Source organism: Pseudonaja textilis, chromosome Z, assembly GCF_049901715.1.
Source record: "Pseudonaja textilis isolate UNSWEBS1 chromosome Z, rPseTex1.2, whole genome shotgun sequence".
Lineage (NCBI taxonomy): Eukaryota > Metazoa > Chordata > Lepidosauria > Squamata > Elapidae > Pseudonaja > Pseudonaja textilis.
In genome coordinates this window covers 93,435,199-93,455,987 of record NC_142008.1, presented here as the reverse complement: position 1 = coordinate 93,455,987, position 20,789 = coordinate 93,435,199, and the positions used below count along the sequence as shown (strand labels likewise).

Below are 20,789 nucleotides of genomic sequence, written 5' to 3'. Positions count from 1 at the left end.
TCTTCATATGTTTAGTCTCCAGTCCCCTAATCACCCTGGTTGCTCTTGTCTGTATTTTTCTAGAGTCTCAACATCTTTTTTATAGTGTGGTGACCAAAACTGGATACAGTACTCCAAGTATGGTCTTACTAAGGCTTTATAGAGTGGTATTAGTATCTCCCTTGATCTTGATTGTATCCCTCTGTTAATGCATTTTAGGATTGCATTAGCTTTTTTGGCTGCTGCTGCACACTGCTAGCTTATATTTAACTGGTTGTCCATTAAGACTCTGAGATCCCTCTCACAGTTACTGCTGTTAAGTCTGATTTCACCCATTTGTTATGTGTACTTTTGTTTTTTCTTGCCTAAGTGTAGGACTTTACTTTTCTCTACATTGAATTTTATTTTGTTAAATATGGCCCAGTGTTCTAATCTGTCAAGATCCATCTGGATCTTAAGCCTATCTTCTTGGGTGTTACTAGTATCATCTACAAATTTGGAAAGTTCCCCTTCTATTCCCTCATCTATGTCATTAATGAGATATTGAAGAATACTGGGCCTAAGATGGAACCTTGTGGCACCCCACTACTTACTTCCTCCATTAGACTTAGACCCATTAAGGACTACTCATTGAGTACAGTTTGTCAGCCAGTTGTGAATCCATCTGGTGGTGCTACTATCTATCCCACTTTTTCCACCTTACCAAAAAGTAGGTTGTGGTCTACTTTGTCGAATGCCTTAACATCTCAAGACCTAATAATGGGTATAGTATTATAATTTGGGGGTTAACGTGGCCTTTAAGTGACAATGTTTATATTTCCAAGGACAACAATCCTAGAGAATAGGAATCTGGAATGTCATGTAAGCCAAGTAGTTTCCTAGCAATGTGCTTACTGAAAAGAAAGCCATTATGGTGAGTGCCTATCCTTCCATACAGCCACTCCCCACACCAATTTTAATTCCCAGACTCTCCCTTCCTTGCCCAGAGGATCTTTCCATCCATAATTTCATTTTAGTGCTGGCCGATCTTTGCTGAGTTTGTATTTGTGGAATGATTTGAGTATTTTTCGAAGGGAGCAGCAAAGCTCAAGAATTGTCTGTACATCAGAGTTTCTGCTCCTGCATTGATTTCCTTGTAAAATCTTATTTAAACTACCAGGCTCTTTCAGTGCTTCACACAATTAAGCAGCTGAATAGAGCTTGAAGTATCTTAGTACTTCATGAGAGATCTTTATTAGCAAACTATTAACATCAAGCAAGTGGTGCACAGCTTAGAGCACTTGTCCATGACAACAAATTTAGAAAAAGAAAAGGAAATTAAGAAAGAGCAAGATTTCTGATGGTAAAGGTTTCCTCCCAATTCAAGATATAAAAAGAGCAATATTTTCCAAAAGCCATGCACATATCTAACTTTATATTTCAAATGTTAATATGAAAAGAGAATCAAAAAGACTGATTCCTGGTAGCAAGGCCCAACCTTAACAGAATACAAACAATAATCTGAACACCATTGCTGTAGTACCAATATTAACGTGAACCTCAGCCAATTGGATGTCAGAGTATACAAATCTAGAAATATTATCCCAGTGCCTAAAACCAACTCTTTGTCTGATGTGGGTTTTTAGACATCATTCATTCAATATTTGATGGGAAATAATATTTCCTATATTTAGCATGTTAAAAACATGGGATGGGTTATGTTACTGGAGAGTTGGATCATTGAAATTGAGAAGCATTCCAGATTTCAGCATTTGGTACACATGTTTTGCTCTGAGGACATATATTACACTATTGGTTAGATACAGTATATGCATGCATGGATGCATATTCTTATAAATGTCTGCCAGTGTAATTTTATTTTGGAAATTACTGTTTATGTCCTTGGTTTTAGGTGATGCATTTCCTTCTTTGATTAAGCAGAAGTAGCTACTTCTAACAACTCAAGGGTGGCCGAAATATTTGAAAGATGAAGGGAAATGATTTTCTCCCTCCCCTTTCAAATACTTAGGGCTACAAAAAAAAATCTAAATGATTTTTGAAATGTATATTAACCTTGTCTTTATTGTACCACAAGCATCCATGCCAACCAAATTGCAGGTCATGTCCTAATTCTAAAAATCTTTTATATCTCAGAAACATCTACTCTTTTATCCAACCAAATAACAAGCTTCAACATACAATTTCAGATCAAATATATATATTCTACATAATTGTGCATAATTAAATAAATGACTAGTATAAAACAATGATTAAAATATATAAAAAACATACTAATAAATATTCCCCAAGTCCCCAGATGCAATCAGCAGTGGAGTCATCTAGCAAAATCTCCAGTTCCATGAGAGCCCCAGGCCTGGTCACATAACCAGCTCTTGAAGTCCTTTTAGAAGGTCAGAAGGAGTGGGTCTAATCTAACTTCAGAAGTAAGGATGTTCCATAAGGTGCTCAGCCATTGTGGTTGCTAAACTACAACTGTAAAACTCTCCCAAACTCAGGAAAACAAAAGCAACAATTCTAGGTTCAGCTATTTTTTTTTCAGGAGAGGTAGATTATAGTTGACCAGAAGAGTATTTTCATTCTTGAAGAAGAAACAGTTGTAACTATCTCTCTGCCCACTATATCTTTACGGGTTGCTCTCAAATATTCAGTGCAGTCTTAGTCACCAAAAGATTTGCCAATCATACCCCAAGGAAATTTCTTTGCGTTTATGAGAATTGTGTGGATTGGTTCTAAAAGCGTTCTACTACAGAAAAACACTAAAGGTACCTCATGAATTATAATTATTGTATCTTACTTGGTAACAAAAGCATAATCCAAGCATTAGGGATGCCTAGATAAGAGATGCCTAGATAAGGTTTGTGTTTTTTTGCCAATTGAAACCATTTCCCCCTAATTATTTATTTTTGCAACCACACAGTAATTGCCTTCACATGTTTTATGTCACCCATGCTGTGAATTACCTTTCTTTATTGCCATTAGTCAATAATGATACACTTTAACATATAATCCCTTGAAGGAACATTAGATCCAGTTTGAAAACCAATTACTAATAACAAAGTACAGAAACTTTGGAGGAGAAAATGCCCTGTGCTTCAAAATATATTTTTAAGAAAAAAAAATGTCCTGAAGATATATTGAGTGTACTTTAATTTGTTAATTTTGTTATAGTACAATTTTGTGGTACTGATTTCTAAGCTGCTAAGGATGCTTCAGACAGCTTGGAGGGTAGGAATGGGATAGTCTATATCCTCCAATTAGAATTTGAGATGCTTCACATATTGAGGATTCAAATTTCATGATATTTCAAGCAGGCATGTGAAATCAGTGTCATTAATGGAGGATTAATATATTCAATTGCCTGCATTGGGGCTCATTTAAGTATGATTCACTAAATCAAGATTCAACCAATTTCATTTTTTTTCCTGATGTATATCTATGAAAATAAGTGGGCATCCAAAGCAGTATGATCTGGGGCCAATTGTACAAATGCAATTTCTATCCTTGAGTTTTACTGTGTAAGTAGCAGCAGTATAAGTATTTGATACAGCATTGGGATGATGAGAATAAATTTGGTAGACTGCCTGTGTATTCAGAAGCTTCCATTCGAAGGACCTTAAAACTAGGCCCTGCTAATTGGCTGGGGACAATGATGTGGACACACTATTTTGAAAATAGTTGGTTGAGTGAAAGATAAAACCCACCCCTTTATCTTTTTGTTCTCTTGGTTTTTATCTGTCACTTAATTTATGATTTTATGGCATTGTAAATCATCCAGAATCATTTTGGCTAGTGGGGTAGGTAGAATATAGATTTAACAAACAAACACACACAAACATTGAACGAGGGAAGATGTATTAATCTGTGCTGGCAAAATAATGAGGAGAATTTTAAAGTGTATTTTCTAACTAACTAATGTTATTAAAAGTCATAAGCTTTCATCAGATGCATCTCATGAACATTTATGTTTTTTAATAAAAGTAGTCAGAAAAGATTCTTAATTCTATCCACCATCTGCAATGCACATAGGAGTACCAAAGTAATGTTAGCTATTAAAAGTTCCCTGTGGGTGTCATTTACATTGCAGAAAATAAAAATAACTTGTTCCCCCCACTCTTAATGTACCTGAGATTCAGTTTTGGAAGAATGTTCATCATGCAGATATGTTGGAAAACTGATTGGCTGCCGGAAAATTTTCCTTCTGACTTTCATGGTCTGCCAATAAGCTGACGAAAAGTTTTTTTAGCCAAGTAAAACTGAAAACAATAAATGGAAAAGGTTTCTATCAGTGTGATCATCCTCATCCTCAATTCAGCCACTGAATTGCCAATTTCAAAATAAATAGGATAAGTTTGTTTTGGATCAAAGTATGATGAGATAGGGAGAAGGTAAGTGAATTTAAAATGCAATATTACATAAAGATTATTCATCTAAATAAAATCTGGAGAACTGTAAATATTAATAAGAATGTTTTCCAATGGCAGAACATTAAGCATCTCTACACAGTATTCTGTTTGTTTTCACAGCACAAATTTTGTGAACTCATACTGACATGTTTTTAGGCATCTTTTAAAAAAGCATGGTAGAACAAAGCAAAATTTAAAAGGTAAAATCAAACATAAAACATAAAATAAAAACAATCCATTAAAACTAAAAAATCAGTGCAAGATAATGACTGCAAAATCTCACAGTAAGGTAGTTTTTTTTTAAAGCAGAATAAGGATTGAAAAAATGAGTGTTGTATCATGCTGTCATCTGATCACTATCTCATTGTGACTTGTTCTGGGACTGAAAAATAGAGTGAAAATCAAGTTCTAGCCTGTGATAGAAAATTGAATGCTGAATTTAAGGAAAAAAAAACTCAATCTACCATCTTTTTCTTGGGTCACATGTGGAACCCTCAAAGCTAAAATACAACATTTAAAGTCCTTCTAAAGCTTGCTGAATTTATTTTGGAGTTATGCATTTAAATTTCTTCTAGACTCTTTAGAAGATCCTATGGCAGGTTCTAATCCAATAGCAATTCTAAAGGTGGCAGGTTTTAACCCTATACCTAAATCTGACTGGATAAATATATAGGCTGATATCATTTAGTTAATTACACACTTAGTTAATTACACATTCAATTAAATCTTGTTTCTTCTGACCCAGCTCATTTTCTTTTTATTCATTGGACTGCACATCTTCTATAAGACTGCACGTCCTCTATAAGAGGAAGAATGGTCTCCCCAGTACTGAAGTTAAAATGGGAGAGAGAAAAAAAGAAAAGTGGTTTAGGAGAAAAAAGATAATAAGAGGCAATCTATACTAGCTTTGTTCTTTTCATAAACAGAATCACAAAATATTTTGGGGGGGAACTAAGTCTTATAAAGTTAATGAAGTGTCTGTCAACTTGTAAAGCATTCCTATGCCTGTTATAGAGTTGCCATAGACAAGAGGAAGGGAGGAGAAGGAAATCTGAAGGAGCAGTTTAAAACCAGAAGTACTTTCCAACACCTTTTGGTTTCTTTCGAAGCTTGGCTCGAGGCTCATGATTCAATCGACAGAATCCTGACAGTGCCTTTCCCAAAGAATTATTCAGAGTTTTTGGGGACCAAACTTATTTGCCCAGACTCAGTTTCCTGGACAAAATATGCCTTTGTATTTTGTATGTAAAAAGGAGAACATAAGCATGCATAAGCGCACCAACATGCCTACAGTCCCTGTCCTAATGTTCCCTTTTATCCGTATCCATTTCATAAAGTCATAATCATGTTTATATTTATACCTGTTATACATGCTTGACAAAATAACTAAAAATAAATAACTAAATAAATAAAATAGAACCAGTTGATTGTTTTTTAATCAATATACTACTAATTTCCTTGGTTTCCTAATATTTAACTGGGAAAAATTATATATCACCGCAACAATTTTTGAACCAATGTACCTCAAAAAGTTTACAGTATGTACCCAAAATCTGGGACCTGTTACTCCTGAAGGAATGACATTGGGGAAAATTGTGGTTGCTTTAATGCTGCTGGTCTGCTACCACTTCTATTTTGCCAGCTTGTTGCTACAGACACATGATGCTCATTTAAAAACTTTTGTAATAGTTTCCCAGTCATTTTCTCAGTTCCTCACTGTCTCCCCCACTCAGCAACAGTTAGCAAAAAAGGAATCCCTGTAATCCCTTCCTGGGCCATGCAACTCCCAGTACACTCCCCTGATCTGTGGGGCATCTTATCTGCACCCGCTACACGCCCTCCTGACCCCCAGCATCCCTCACACCTTCTCCTTCCAAGTGATACCACATACTCTCCCCAACCACGGTGCCTAGAGCTGTACAGCAACTTTTTTTTGCTCATTCTGTTTCTTTATTTAGATAAAGAAATACCTCCGAAACAATGACCCAACAGGGAATGGATTGCCTAATTTAGTTTGAAAGTGAAATATGTACAGCCCTAACAATGAAAGGTTATGAAGAAATAAACTAAATGTATTATCTTGATTAAAATATATTACATGTGTCAAAAGAAAAAAAAAGACTAATTGTAAAAAAAAAGAAATTATCTAACATACAATTGCATAGATTTCAATCCAATTCAATGCAGTGCAATATTCTTAACACATGAACCCATTGATTCACTAAATTTGGAGAGTTCAATTTTTTATTCCACACATTCATATTTATAATGTTTAACTTTTATTTTTCAGATGCTCTTGATAAAATTGGATTTTTGGTTTCTCTTCAAGCACTCTGTCTCTTAAGGAACCTAAAATTACATCACTCTTCAGCTGATGCTCTGCTGAAGCATCTGGACTATTCAGCATATATTTCAGTTGCGTATGTTGCCAAGTGAATTTTGTGAATAAATCAAAATGCAGCTTCTCAATAGCTTTATAACAGCCATTAAAATCAACTTACTTAAAGTATTGATCGAATGGTTCACCCAGGGATTCCAGTAAAACATATTCCTTACTATTTGCAAATTAGAGTTGTTTCACAATGTTAATTTCTTACTTGATCCAGGTTCAAAATGTAATCACTTACCTATTTAATAACCAAATGTACTTGGCAGCTTTCAAGAATAGAGACAAAGATCTCTGTTTAATATACCTGGACTTGAAAACTTGACAAGATTACAGAGGTGTTACATGCTTAGCCTCCAAATGAGCCCGAAGAGGGGAAAATTCATAAAAGACTATCTTTACTGTAGCAAAATAAAATCAAGATGAAATCAACACAAATGATCCCTAATAATAGTGGAAGATATTTTTGTTGCAATAGGCTGTAATTATTTCTTGCCCTTGAATATTTTATAGTCATACTATTTTATGATACTTTTTAGTGTGGAGCAAAGAGAATGATTCACTTGATATTGTGACTGATGTATTTGGGAAAGAAATTTGCTGATACCTCAGAGTGTAGCTGAGATTTCTGAAGGCAAATTTGCCTTCAGAATAATTTTCCTTGGCTAGGGAAAGCCAGATGAGCCAACCTTATGAAAGACAAAGTAACACCCTTATGGCAACACCCACACTGCAGAAAGTATAAATAGATACTTGTGTATATGTAAGCATCTGCAGTCTATCTTTGCATTAAGCTGTGCATCTTTGGCTTTGTTATTTATTTCTGGTTCCTTGATCTTGCTTCTAAAATTCATTTGATATGAGTTGCAGGTCCAAACAGACTATGATGTATACCAAGGGGAGAAGCTCCAGTAGTAGCTGTGGTGGAATAAGGGTAGTTTCAGGAATCTCCGGAAGAGGTCCCTCCTCTGTTGTAAGTAGTGTTGGAGGTGGTGTATCTGGGAAGACCTTTTCCAGTGGAGTCTCTAATGGAGGGGCAAGTTACACTAATGGTAGCTTTGGAGGGAGCTACATGTATGGTTCTGGGGGCAGTTTCCGCTTTGGGCAAATTGGTGGTGGCTTTGGCATTTGCAATGAAACCCCCTTGATTTCTTGTGATGAGAAGATGACCATGCAGAATCTCAATGACCGCCTGGCCTCTTACTTGGAGAAAGTGCGAAATCTTGAGGAGGAGAATGCTGAACTTGAAGCCAGAATTAGGCAGTGGTATGACCGACAAGGTCCACCATCTGAGCTAAAGGATTATAGCTCTTATTATCAACAAATTGAAGAGTTAAAGAATCAGGTATGAAAATTGTTCCTCTATAATGTACATCTATATTAATTATCATTATAACCATGCCATTGATTCTTTGGAATTTAATATAGAAATCTATGTTACATTAACTAGAAACAGAATGGCTATGGTTAGAGTTAGCATTAAGCTTGGGAAGTACAATTTGGGAAATGGGTTCTCGCCCAAAGCTAGAGAGTGAGACCTCAAGAATTTGGCTGAAAGAGGAAAGCATGGAATAAGTTCAGTGTATCTCTTCTGGGTAGGGAACACAAAGAGGTTGAGTAAAAATAAAGGCTAAATTCCAAGTACAGTGTTGTGACAACTAAGAAGTATAGATGGCAAAGTTCAAACAACATTATTCTTTCCCTAATGCAGATTGTTTGTGCCTCTGTGGATAATAGTAAGCTTATCCTGGATATTGATAACAACCGCATGACTGCTGATGACTTCAGGTTGAAGTAAGTCCTACTTGAATCACATAATAATAACCATTACAAAAATTACAAAGGTCACACAGCTTTGAACCCCACACATATTATGCCAATACATGCTATTCTAGGTTCTTGGAAAATGATATGTATAAAGACCAATACCAGCTAAAGAACTGACAGCTGTGATTTCACATTATTGTGTATATAATATGACTCTTGCAAGTTTGGGTGCCTCACAACTTTCCAACAAGGAAAGTACCGATAAATATTTAAAAAATACCAATAAAATGTAAAAAAACAATAATAAAACATGAAACAAGTGCCTTTTAAATTTTCATTTTCCATAATGGGATAACTAGTCCATGAACACTCCACTCCAAAATATGCAACGAAGCAAAAGCATCCAAATCTATTTCAGAAGTATTGATTTTGGTAATGATCCCTATGGATCTAACCGTGCTCCCCCCCCACCCCCTTCCTTAACAATGATGCAGGTATGAAACTGAATTGGCTCTTTGCCAAAATGTGGAAGCTGATATCAATGGATTGCGCCAGGTCCTGGATCAATTGACTCTCTGTAGATCTGATCTGGAGGCACAACTTGAATCCCTCCGGGAAGAGCTGTGTTGTATCAAGAAGAACCATGAAGAGGTGAGTTTCCCTTCTCCACATTGATATTATTCTTGGTAGGAGTGAGTCTGAAAAAAAATCCTTATTTTCTGACTGAGCATCATATCTTTTTGAACTTCATTTGCAGGAAATTAATAGTCTGAAGAGTCAGACCTGTGGTGATGTTAGTGTGGAAGTTAATTCTTCCCCAGGTCCAGATCTGAAGAAAGTTCTGGAGGAAATGAGATATCAGTATGAAACTATGATTGAAAACAACCGCAAAGAAGTTGAGCAGTGGTATGAACACAAGGTATGTTGTTCCTGATTACAGTAAAATAAAGTTTACACAGTGACGTTTACACTGTAACAGCTGGCAGTGCAGTTCTGGGGGAAAACCATCACTTAAGAAGGAAGACTAATTTTCATAATTGCACTATTTCAGTGCAATAAATGCACATTGAAGTAATGCCACATATTCATTAGGAAAAATAACTGGACCAAGTAAATTATGTTCAGGATTTTGCTGTTGAGGGGCAACTTCAAGACTATTTTTGTCCCTTCTAGTTTTGAATTGAACACCTCTTCATACAGCATATTATAAAAGTAGGATATATGCTTCCCTTATTATTAAGGGGCAGTGCTGAGCTAAAACCTAGCCCTTTAGGGATAATAATTTCTCAGCTCTTCCTCCTATTTGTATTGTGAAATTGTTTATAGTATAATGGGAGAGAATAAGCAAGATAATCCTACTTTAGTCATTCTGGGATATCCCACTATTTTGGTCTGGCACCACTCTCTCATTTAAAAGTCCTCAATTGTTTTGGTTAATGACTGAACTTCATTACACTATTAAATATACTTTTGGCTTCCAAAGACTGAAGAAGATATGGCAACCCATCAGAAGGAACAGGGTCAAAAATTTGAGTGTGTTTTGGGAGTAGCGTTTGTGGGATATTTTCAGCTGCTTTCAGAAAACTCCAGTTATGCGTTAGACCTACAGAGACTAAATGAATCTATTCTCATATCTGGTCACTCATCTAGAATGGAAAAGGCCAGACCAGAATACCATGCTTACTTTTGGTAGTGCCTTTTATGTATAGAAAGGACAACTCTAAGTTGGAAATGAAATAAAAATGTAATACATGGTAACAGAGGGCTGGTCCTGTAAAGAAAGTTCTTCTGCTATGGGCAGAATGATTCTACTTCTTATGTAATTAGTAGTGAGATCATGAATGCAAGTAAATGCATTTATTCACATGAACTGATAACCCTAACAACTTAAAATAAATGTGAAAATTCTCCATTTAATTTTCTCCCTGCCAGTTTGGCAGTGTTTAAGGTGCTGGACTCAAAAGTGAAAGTTCGTACATTGTAGTCTTCCTTAGGCATGAAAGATTTTTGGGGATTTGAGCCAGTTATTCTTTCTCAGCTCAATTCATGTTGCATGATTGTTGTGGTTCAGGAAATAGGTAATGGGAGAATACCAAATTTATGCTGCCAAAAGTTATACAAAATAAAGATGGGGTATCATCATCATCACTATCACCCTCATGCCATCTTATTGTTCTTGCTATGAATATAAGCCTATTTTAATAATTAAAACTGATTATTCCTCAGCATATTTAACAAATAAGACAACACTTAGAGCACGCCCTTATTCTAGTTTTTAAAAATATTTCCCCTTACCAATATTTTATTTTTTTCAAGGTTCAAACTCATCTTAATGTCAGTAGTTTTCTCAGTAAGGAAACTGCTTCTCAATTTCCCCATCTTATTTTTAATGTCTTTTCAGATAGAAGAAGTGAATCAGGAGGTCTGCATTAGTAGCAAAGAGGTTGAGGATTGCAACAATCAAGTTGTTGACCTAAAACGTCAACTGCAAGCCATGGAAATAGATTTGCAGGCTCAGCTTTGCTTGGTAAGCATCTCTCTTTATTTACACAATAGACTTTAGTTTCTGATCTGCCTCTTGCATGAACTACTTATTAGATTTTTAATACTTTTTCTACAGTATGAAAGATTACAATTCTAGAAAGTTACTTTCTAGGTGAACCTGCAGATCTTTAGACCAGTCATCTCATGAGACAATTTTACAAGATGGTGATTATTCCTGGGCCAGCACTAACCAAGGGGACAGTTGAAGGCAGGAGGTGGAGGGTAGATAGAAGCAAAGAGAGGTAGACCAAGAATTGGGGAATTTGCAACAAAAAGAATATCAAAAGTAACTGATGGGACAGAGAAAAGATTTCTTGCAACACTGTAAGTTATTCTCCATACCATTTGTATACATGTAAATGCCAATGACTTTGGTAAAGGGCATTTCATCTCTTCACATGTACAAAAATCAAAGCATTGTTTGTGAAGTACCAGAGATTATCCTTTTCTTTCCAAAAATGTAGCACATAGAATACATTCTTGATTTTTTTAAGTCTTGTTTTTCTATTGATAACCTTCACTTTTTAATTTCTTAAGAGGGAATCACTGCAAGATTCTTTGGGTGAGACTGAAGGTCGCTACAATACCCATCTGGCTGAAATACAGAACCAGATCTCTTGTGTGGAACAGCAACTGTCTGAGTTGAGGGCAGAGATGGAGTGCCAGAATCGAGAATACAGAGAACTTCTAGATGTCAAGTGTCGCTTGGAACAGGAGATCCAGACCTACCGCTCCCTGTTAGAAGAAGGGCAGCAAGATATTAGGTAGGTAGATCATAGCAATCGTAAACATGTTTAGATTTTCTAATATTTCTTCTTTCCTACTAGGCCCATAACTCTTCTGAGGCAGGATCAGATGCACCACTTTATTAAGGGAAGCAGCTGCCTTCGACAGTGAGCATAGGGTGCAACTGTAATTTATTTAAATTTATTTGTATTTTACTTCCAGAGAAGTGTATGAGAGATTTTATTCCTTGTGTATTAGATCAATTTCCTGCCTTTACTTATCATAGACTTTCTGTGGATGGGGAGCCATTTATTATCCTATAAGACTAGATCTGATGATGATTAGCATCTAACTTAAAGTGTTCATCTGCTCATGGTCACATTTTTAAAGGGTTACTATATGGATGCCTCAAACAAGGTGGTTTTATTTTAATTTTAGGAAGAACAAAATTTCAAACTGTCAATTTTGAAAATCAATACTATTGCTTAATTATCAAATAGAAAATAACTAAATTTTCTGGTACACCCAATCAGTTTCTCTAGATGATGATGATTCCAGTTTATTAGATTAATTTGTCTCTGGCCTTCAGAATCTGCTTCTACATATGCCCAAGCCACAAATGCCATCTTTTAAAAAGGACAGGGCACATTACAGTGTCATTATATGATAACTAATAATAAATTAAATGGAACTGTCAGATGTACACATTAGCTTCTTCGGAGTTCTGCATTCTTTGGGGATTTGTAGAAGCCTAGGGCTGTCATATGTGCAGCCTGGGAGAAAAGATGATAGACTAGATAAATTTTGGGGCTAATTTAGTAGATCTCATCTTCTGCTCATATAAATTCACCCAAGGAATCCTCTATTCCTATTCTTCTCCTACCCTGCAATCATATACCGCACAGATAATTTTATTTAATACTATTAACATATATTTAATAATTATTTTGATCTCATTTGAGGATATTTCCTTCTTTTTTCCAACAGTAGTCCTAGCAGCAGCTCTTCTGGAGGAGGACATTCCAAACACTCAGGAAGCGTTAGACTCATTTCTCATTCTTACACCTCTAATTCAAGCCAGGTCTCCCCTTCAGACCTGAAAGGTAAGGGGGAATCACAGTGTCTCTATATTAAAGATGGAAACTAATCCTTAAAACAAACAAATATTTTGCTATATATGCAAAATTGAAAAATGAACCTTTTTTGAAAAGGCAATATAAGCTATTTTAGCTAAGCTTTGGCCTGCCGAATCTTTCTATTGTCCCTACAGATTCTGCAATCATTCTTATTTCATTAATATTTTAGATTGATATCCAGACCTTTTCCTTTGAGCCTCTGGTCCATGAATCCATAGATTAACCATTGTGGCTCTGTTCCTCACTTACTGAAATTTATTAGGATTGTTCTGTCCCAAACGTATCTGAATTTGTTCTGAATAAACATGTTACAAACTTAGCAATGAGTACACTTTCTTGTTTTACGCTGCATTTATACTTCCAAACTGAAAATCAATCATATTAACAAGTCAGTCATCTAGCTAGCTTGCATCCCCTTTCCTCTTTTGTTTCATAGTTCAGGAGGGATCTTTGAATTACTACCTCAACATCTTCTATGTTAAGAGGGCAGGCAATATTTATTAATTTGATATGTTTTCATTTCTACTCACAATGTTTTTTATTTTATTTTTTTCCTTTCTCTAGGATATAGCAGATGAATGAAGAATAAGATCTTCAACTAATAAAGGCTTTGCAACTCTATTCTATACTGCACACTGGTTTATATCAGTTAGCAAAAGAGGACTCTTCCCTCTAGTTATTGAACACTGTTCATGGCAAATATCCATCAGTGGTCTGTCTTTTAACTAGCAGACCTACCCTCTTCTCAAGTTTAGATATGACCATTAACGTGCATTTCTTAATTTCTGTGGTGTTACTCTTGGACATTCTGCTGAAAATGGGTTTTCAATAAAGCTGTGCTTCTAGCAGATGCAAATCAAACCTATGCCTCTGTGTCATGCTCTTATAGATAAGAAGCTCTGTGTTTGTCCTTTCTGAACGAGAATCCTGCATAATTGATTATTAAAATGGCAAAATATGATCAATGAAAGTTATCTAAACATTAGACTATATGGCAGTATTTGCTATTTATTCCTTCTAGAAGAAAGATGAAAGGAAGGTATTAATACTGGATAGCTAGTCATCTGGGCCAGGTATCTGTGGACAGCTTTCAGGGAACCAAATATATGTTCCAAGATTGCTCAGTGGTAATATTTATTTTATGTATTCATTACATGAATCTATATAGTCACCCAACTCACACATAGGTGACTCTGGACAGCTTCAACATTTAAAAATCCACCATATAATAAAAACGCTTAAAAGTCCCACACTACACTCAATATGGCAAACAACAACACCACAATCAAATTAGTCACTTGATCAGCTCCATCTTCATTTGTGGTCCCTAGGCCTACTGATAAAGTCCGGGTTTTAGGATTTTTTGGGAAGGCAAAGAGGAGGTTGTCAACCATATCTTAAGAGGGAATGAGAAGGCCTTTTTCTTGTGGTCACACCAAAGGTGCATCCCTAATCGATGGGACCCATAACATGCACTGTCTTCCTCTCCTGGTGGGCTAGGTGGATATAATAGGGGAGAGGTGGACCTTCACTACTTGTGGCAGATGGTTAGGGCTGACATGTCCACATTTCAGATTTCTTACACTGCTATATTGGATGCATTATGGAAAATTTAGCTATTCATCTGGAGGCCTTGTGTAAAACCCCAAGATTAGAGAGGTAAACAACTTAATACTACTGTATCGTGTGCAGTTCTTAGTTTACTTTCAAGATCTCTCTGCAAGAAATTAGAGCTCTGGTAAAGACCTGACCCTATTTTTTTCTGCAGTCTGATGCCAGAGAATCAAGAGGTATTCCTACCTTGTGGTATAACAAAAGAAAAGCATCCAGTCTTTTCGTCTGCGGTTTCTGCCATCATGTAATCAGAACCTCTCATGTATTTGGTCCCACAATTAGCTTGTCAAAAATGAGTTCTCTCATGAAAACATCAATGGAAAAAGATTACCCCTTTCTGTTATAAAGCCCAGGTGACTTTAACTTCTTTATCAGTCATTTTGAGGGAATGTCATTCTATATTTTGGTAACATTTCCTTATTCTATTAATTAGAATTGAAGGTGTCTTGACTGCTTTGATAAAAAATAAAATAAAATACAGACACTACTTCATTTTATGTCTCAACTTTCTATTTTAAACATTATTCTGGCTATGTAAACAGCATGCCATCAGAAAGTCATGCAAGAAACCCAAGACCTGTTTGTTCTTGTTACAGAATAGAAAATGTGGAATAACAGATATAGGTTACAGGTTTTTAAATGTTAGAGAAATAATCTTGCTAACAATAATTTTGACAGTGGAATCGGTTACTCAGAAAAGGAGGCAATCTCTCCTTTATTTGATATATTTATGTGAAGGTTAGACAGTTATTTGTGTGGGTTGCTTTAAACAGGATTCCTGTACTGTATTCAATCATGGCCTAAATGTTCTGGTCCAACTTCATGATTTTATCATTAACTTGATGATTCTACTACCAAGTGAGGAGTCTTCAATTGTTGTTTTTATTATTAAATAATTATTGGCCGATAGGGATTTAATCAATGCCAATAGTGCTCTAATTGTTTATTGCACCTATTACTATAGGTATGTCTGTGCCTTTCCTTTCTTTTGTGACAATCATACTATTTCTATATGTGTTTGTATTTTATTATCTCTCTAGTTCTTTCTCTTCTATTCTGCTGTCTCCAGGCATTAATTGTTATTATTACAAAAATTTAATTATTATTCATTAAATGCAGACACTGCTTGATCCCAATAATCCTGAACATTTAGAGATAAAAATGTTAAAACCAATGGAAAAAATACAGGAGTAGACAAAAATGTAGAGGGAAGAGGAGAAAGGTGACGAAAGTCAAAAGAGAGAAAACCAGGTGGGAATGAAAAGAAGGACCATGAGTTGGCAATTTATGTTATTGCAATTGGAACAAATGGGCTTTGGTAAAAAATTCATTCAAGCCATTGAAAAGATATATTATGAGCAAACTGTAAAAGTTATGGTAAATGAAGAACTAACAGAATCTATAGATATAAGAAAAGGGACAAGGCAAGTTGTCCACTGTAGCCCCTGCTGTTTGTGTTAACATTGTAAGTGTTGAATAGGAATATTAGAGAAGATAAAGAAATAAAAGGAATAACAATCCAAAAGGAAGAGTATAAATTGCAAGCTTTTGCAGAAGACCTGATATTTATATTAGAAGACACATTGGAAACAGCACCTAAATTAATAGAAAAAATAGAAGAATATGGAAAAGCAGCAGGTTTGAAAATAAACAAAGATAAAACAAAGATACTAACAAAGAATATGCTAGTAAGATGAAAGAAAGAGTTGGAAGAAGTTTTAGAAATACAGGTCACAAACAAGGTTAAGTATTTAGGGATATACATTACATCAAGATATAGTACACTGAAGGAGGATAATTATTTTAAACTCAAACATCAGATTGCGACAGATTTGACAAAATCGGGAAACTTACAATTATCATTGATTGGGAGAATATCTACAATTAAGATGAATATATTGCCTAGAATTTTATATTTATTCCAGACAATTCCAATCCAACTAGGGAAGGAGGTTTTTTTGAAGATTTAAACAGAATTGTGTTGAAATATATTTGGCAGGGCAAAAAACAAGAATAAAATTAAAAATGTTACAAGATGCAAGAATAAGAGGAGGGTTTGCCTTGCCTAACTGGGAGTTGTATTACCAAGCAACAAATCTGATGTGGGTAAAGGAATGGATAACATTAAGGAACAATAGACTATTGACCTTAGAAGGGCATGACTTGCTGTTGGAATGGCATGCCTTCTTTGGTACAAGGGAACTAAAACACAAGGGTATTTTAGAAGACATTATATTCGAGAGGCATTGTTTTTGAATTGGGAGAAGATAAAAAGACAATATTTAAAAATTCCACTATGGATATCTACCATTGGAGCTTTTTCTTTTCCAATAATATATAAAAAGGAACAAACAGTTAGATATGGTGAGATATTGAATGAAAAGGGTGAACTTAAAACTATGCAAGTGTTGGAAGAACAAGGTATAAAAATGAATTGGTTTTCATATTTGCAAATACAATCTAGATTTGACAAAGGTGTTAAAGCAGAAGGTATTTATGATAAATTGACTGACTTAGATAAGATTTTGATGGGTACTGATGAAAAGGTAATTAAAAAACTTTATGGACACTTATTAGAATTTAAACTGGAGGAGGAACAAGTTAAAGAAACAATGATTGCTCGGGGGAAAAATTTTGGATATGGGATTGATTTAGAAAAATAGCAAAAATTGTGCTCTCAAAATTATAAAATGGCAATGTCAACTGCATATAAAGAAGATTTGTATAAGATGTTTTACAGGTGGCATCTACCCCTGACAAGACTTGCGAGAATGTTTAAGAATAAATCAGATAAATGTTGGAAGTGTCATCAGATACCTGGTTCATATTACCATATGTGGTGGACATGTTTGGATGCAAAGAAATATTGGACTAAAATCCACACGTGGTTGGAAAAAATGATAAAACAACATATAGACTTTAAATCAGAGATCTTTGTATTGGGAATTATACTGGAAATATACAACAAAGAGTTGAAATATTTGATTGTAAATGTACTAACAGTGGCTAGGATTGTATTTGCTAAGAATTGGAAAAATGATAAAATACCTATGCAGGAGGAAGTTATTAAGAAAATTATGGACTGAAATGAGTAAATTGACATTTGAAATTAGAGAACAAGAAGATAAACAAATTTACATGATATGGGATTTGTTTTATCAATGGTTGGACAAAAAGACATGGTAATGTAATAGACTAGATAATTTTGTGATAGAAATTTAATAGCTTGATATAAGACATAATATAGACATATATAACCATTGGTTGAAAGTATAACATAAATATTAAGATAAAACTTGGAACCTTGTATAAAATGATGGAATAAATAGTTTAGTCATGGATGATTAATAACTGATAAATATACAAGCATATGTTAGTTCGACAATGTGAAAATTGATATAAATTATGAGTATAAATGACTACAAAAGAATAGCACAAAATATTTGTAACTAACCGACACACTGTACGTATATAAAATGGAAGATGGTTTTATGTTTTTATGTTATGTATGTGTATGTTTGTTTTTAAAAATACAAATTCTTTAAAAAAATAACAACCATATTATTGACTTAACAACTGTAATGATTCACTTAAAAACTATGGCAAAAAAAGATTATAAAATGGGGCAAATTTAACTTAACTGTGTTAATAACAGAAATTATAAGTAGGCCTCAGCAGTTAAGTTTTGAGGAATAGTATTTTATTTATTTGATTTGTCAATCACTTACAAGATAATAGGTATAAGTATAAACATGAGTAAGAATACAGGAAGTGGGGGACTTGGCTGTGTTTAGAAATGTGCTGATCTTCTCTGTCTGGCACTAGTTAGGATGCAGGCATAAAACTGCATTTTATCCTTCTATGAAGGTAAAAAGTGACTTTCCTCAACCTGTGTCCAAATAGAGCCATGTACTATTTGTTCTTTGAAGAGATTCAGTGCATTTTGCTGTTCCTGAAGAAAATAAAATATTTTTGGGAACAGGAAAGATTGTGAATCATTTGGTGGAAGGCACACATATTAGCCATAACTGGCATGAAATTGCAATGCTTGAATAGAGGCACAAGCTAATTGTTATATGTGAACTCAGCTGTAAGTGAAAGATCTGCCTATTATCTTATTAGTAGATTATTTAGCAAGAAAGATTCTGTTCTGAGATGACATTTCTTTTAAATAGAGCTAAACAACCAATAATAAAAAAGAGCCAGCATGTTCAGCTAATTGTGTGCTTGTCAGAAATGGATTTGGAAAAGTTTTTGAGTAAACAGTGGGGACCCATAGCAGAGAATGAAACGAACAACCTTAGGGAAAATATCCATTGTCATCAGAAGGCATCTAGGCCCTTGATATATACTAGGTTGCAAAGATGGCACTTAGCAGGTTCTGACCAGTTCTGGAGAACCGGTAGTGGAAATTTTGAGTAGTTCAGAGAACCAGCAAATACCACCACTGACTGGAGATTTTACAATATCCCTCCCCTGCCACGCTCACCACAGAACCGGTAGTAAAAAAATTTGAATCCCACCACTGCTAGGTTGACAACGTAATTAAAGGAAACTCAATTATCTCACCCATAGAGAGAAAAGAATATTACGCTCATTGGTAAGAAGCTTGGCACAGTTATTTGAAAGTTTGAAAAGGAGGAGGAGGAAGAGGAGGAGGAGGAGCTTTCTTTTTTAGAAAAGTTTTATTTGAAAATAGCCAACTGAGTCAAAATGGCTGGATAAAAGTTGCTAAAGACCTCTTTACCCAATGTCCAATTCTTCTGACCTGGAGTTTGCAAAGAAATAGATTCAACTTAAGCTCTGTTGATCTTTATGTAAGGGATTTGAATACAGGTATGGGTAAAAAAAAATGTACATGAATAACTGTCATGACCAGTGGTGGGATTCAAATTTTTTTACTACTGGTTCTGTGGGCGTGAAAGGGGAGGGTTACTGTAAAATCTCCAATCAGAGGTGGTATTTGCCGGTTTTCTGAACTATTCATAATTTCCGCTACCTGTTCTCCAGAACTGGTCAGAACCTGCTGACTATCACCTCTGGTCATCACCCCATCTATAATTTGCCCATCCACTAACTTTCTTATTCAGTCTTTTCCACTTGAGCACTCCAGAAGGAGTCTAAAGGAGCCAATGGATTGCTTCATTTGAAAATTTCTAAAATGGGTTGGAGCCATAATTATAAGCCAAGCTCATTAAATGGTTTGTTAATGAGCCTTGGCTTATAATTATAGAATTAATTGGCTGCTTATCAGCAGTATATTTAAATGCAAATAAGCTTGCTTTGGGAGTAGTAACATAGTAATGGTTACTGAACTACAATGTCCATTAGCCATGTAAGAGAGCATTCATTTGCTTATTTGGACACCAAAGTGGTATCCAAAGCCTTTGAACAAAATTAAAAAAGGACTTTGGATAAATGCTTAACATCTGCTTTTTCTGTTTGCATCTTCTAAACATTTTTGCTCTTTGACACACCTTAAATATTTGGACTTGCTTCATGAATTATAATCTGTAGAGGGCGCTCATAACTGAGTCTTAAATTCACAGCCAAATATACAACTAATTCTGCTTAGAAAACTTGAAAAAGATACGGAAAGATTTTTAAGAAAATATTTGAGGATACATTATGATCTTTCTGACAAAACATTTGTTTTTTTTCTCTTTGCTTTTTATATGGGATTTCTTTATATTTTAATTTAGAAAGATAATACAGGTGTGTGTGTGTGTGTGTGTGTGTGTGTGTGTATGTATGTGTGTGTGTATCTTCATGGTACCTTAGGAAGCACTACATACAACTATTCCTCCAAATGTGCAGTTGAAAAAAGTCAAATTAGTCAGCTGTCTACAGATGTCTCTCTAACTTAGTGATTCCAGAGGAATGAAATCTAGAGAACAATAATTAAACTGGAAAGGGAAATATACAAAAGGATATATAAGGATACTTATATATTATATTATATAATATATAATACTATATATTATATAATATATAAAATATCCTTATTTTATATATTATTTTATAATATATAAAAGGATAGATAAGAAATAGTAATAAATAAGATAAGAAATAGATAAGAAATAGTAATAAATTTTAGTATACACTATAAATAGTTATACTAAATACTTAATCTGCTAGTTTAGATACAAGTTCATTAATTAGCTTTTCCCTAGCAAAGCTAAATATCAAATCTCTATCAACTATAGATTAAAAGGAAGACACCTTCTGGTGACC

The 20,789-nt window shown here is 34.8% G+C and overlaps 2 protein-coding genes across 3 annotated transcripts in view; one reads left to right on the top strand and one right to left on the bottom strand.

The window, feature by feature from the left end:
• EIF1 (eukaryotic translation initiation factor 1) overlaps positions 1-20,789 on the bottom strand; it is a 273,258-nt gene that overhangs the window by 185,842 nt on the left and 66,627 nt on the right. The gene's annotated exons all lie outside the window — the stretch shown is intronic.
• LOC113449422 (keratin, type I cytoskeletal 19-like) lies at positions 6,974-13,802 on the top strand. 2 transcript variants are annotated; one of them, XM_087918472.1, is made up of 8 exons: positions 6,974-8,113; positions 8,480-8,562; positions 9,030-9,186; positions 9,293-9,454; positions 10,937-11,062; positions 11,617-11,843; positions 12,802-12,908; positions 13,506-13,802. In XM_087918472.1, the coding sequence occupies exons 1-8, from the start codon at positions 7,628-7,630 to the stop codon at positions 13,517-13,519; spliced, it is 1,362 nt and encodes a 453-aa protein (XP_087774598.1). In that variant the 5' UTR covers positions 6,974-7,627; the 3' UTR covers positions 13,520-13,802. The 2 variants fall into 2 exon arrangements, with proteins under 2 accessions (XP_087774598.1, XP_087774597.1); XM_087918471.1 differs by having other exon boundaries at positions 12,793-12,908.

What these genes read in the sequence shown, in the direction of transcription:
- LOC113449422 (XM_087918471.1), top strand. Translation starts at nt 7,628, where the DNA reads ATGAGTTGCAGGTCCAAACAGACTATGATGTATACCAAGGGGAGAAGC. An exon ending in GCTGATGACTTCAGGTTGAA is followed by an intron (nt 8,563 to 9,029) that starts GTAAGTCCTACT and finishes ACAATGATGCAG; the next exon opens with GTATGAAACTGAATTGGCTC. An exon ending in GAAGGGCAGCAAGATATTAG is followed by an intron (nt 11,844 to 12,792) that starts GTAGGTAGATCA and finishes TTTTTCCAACAG; the next exon opens with TAGTCCTAGCAGCAGCTCTT.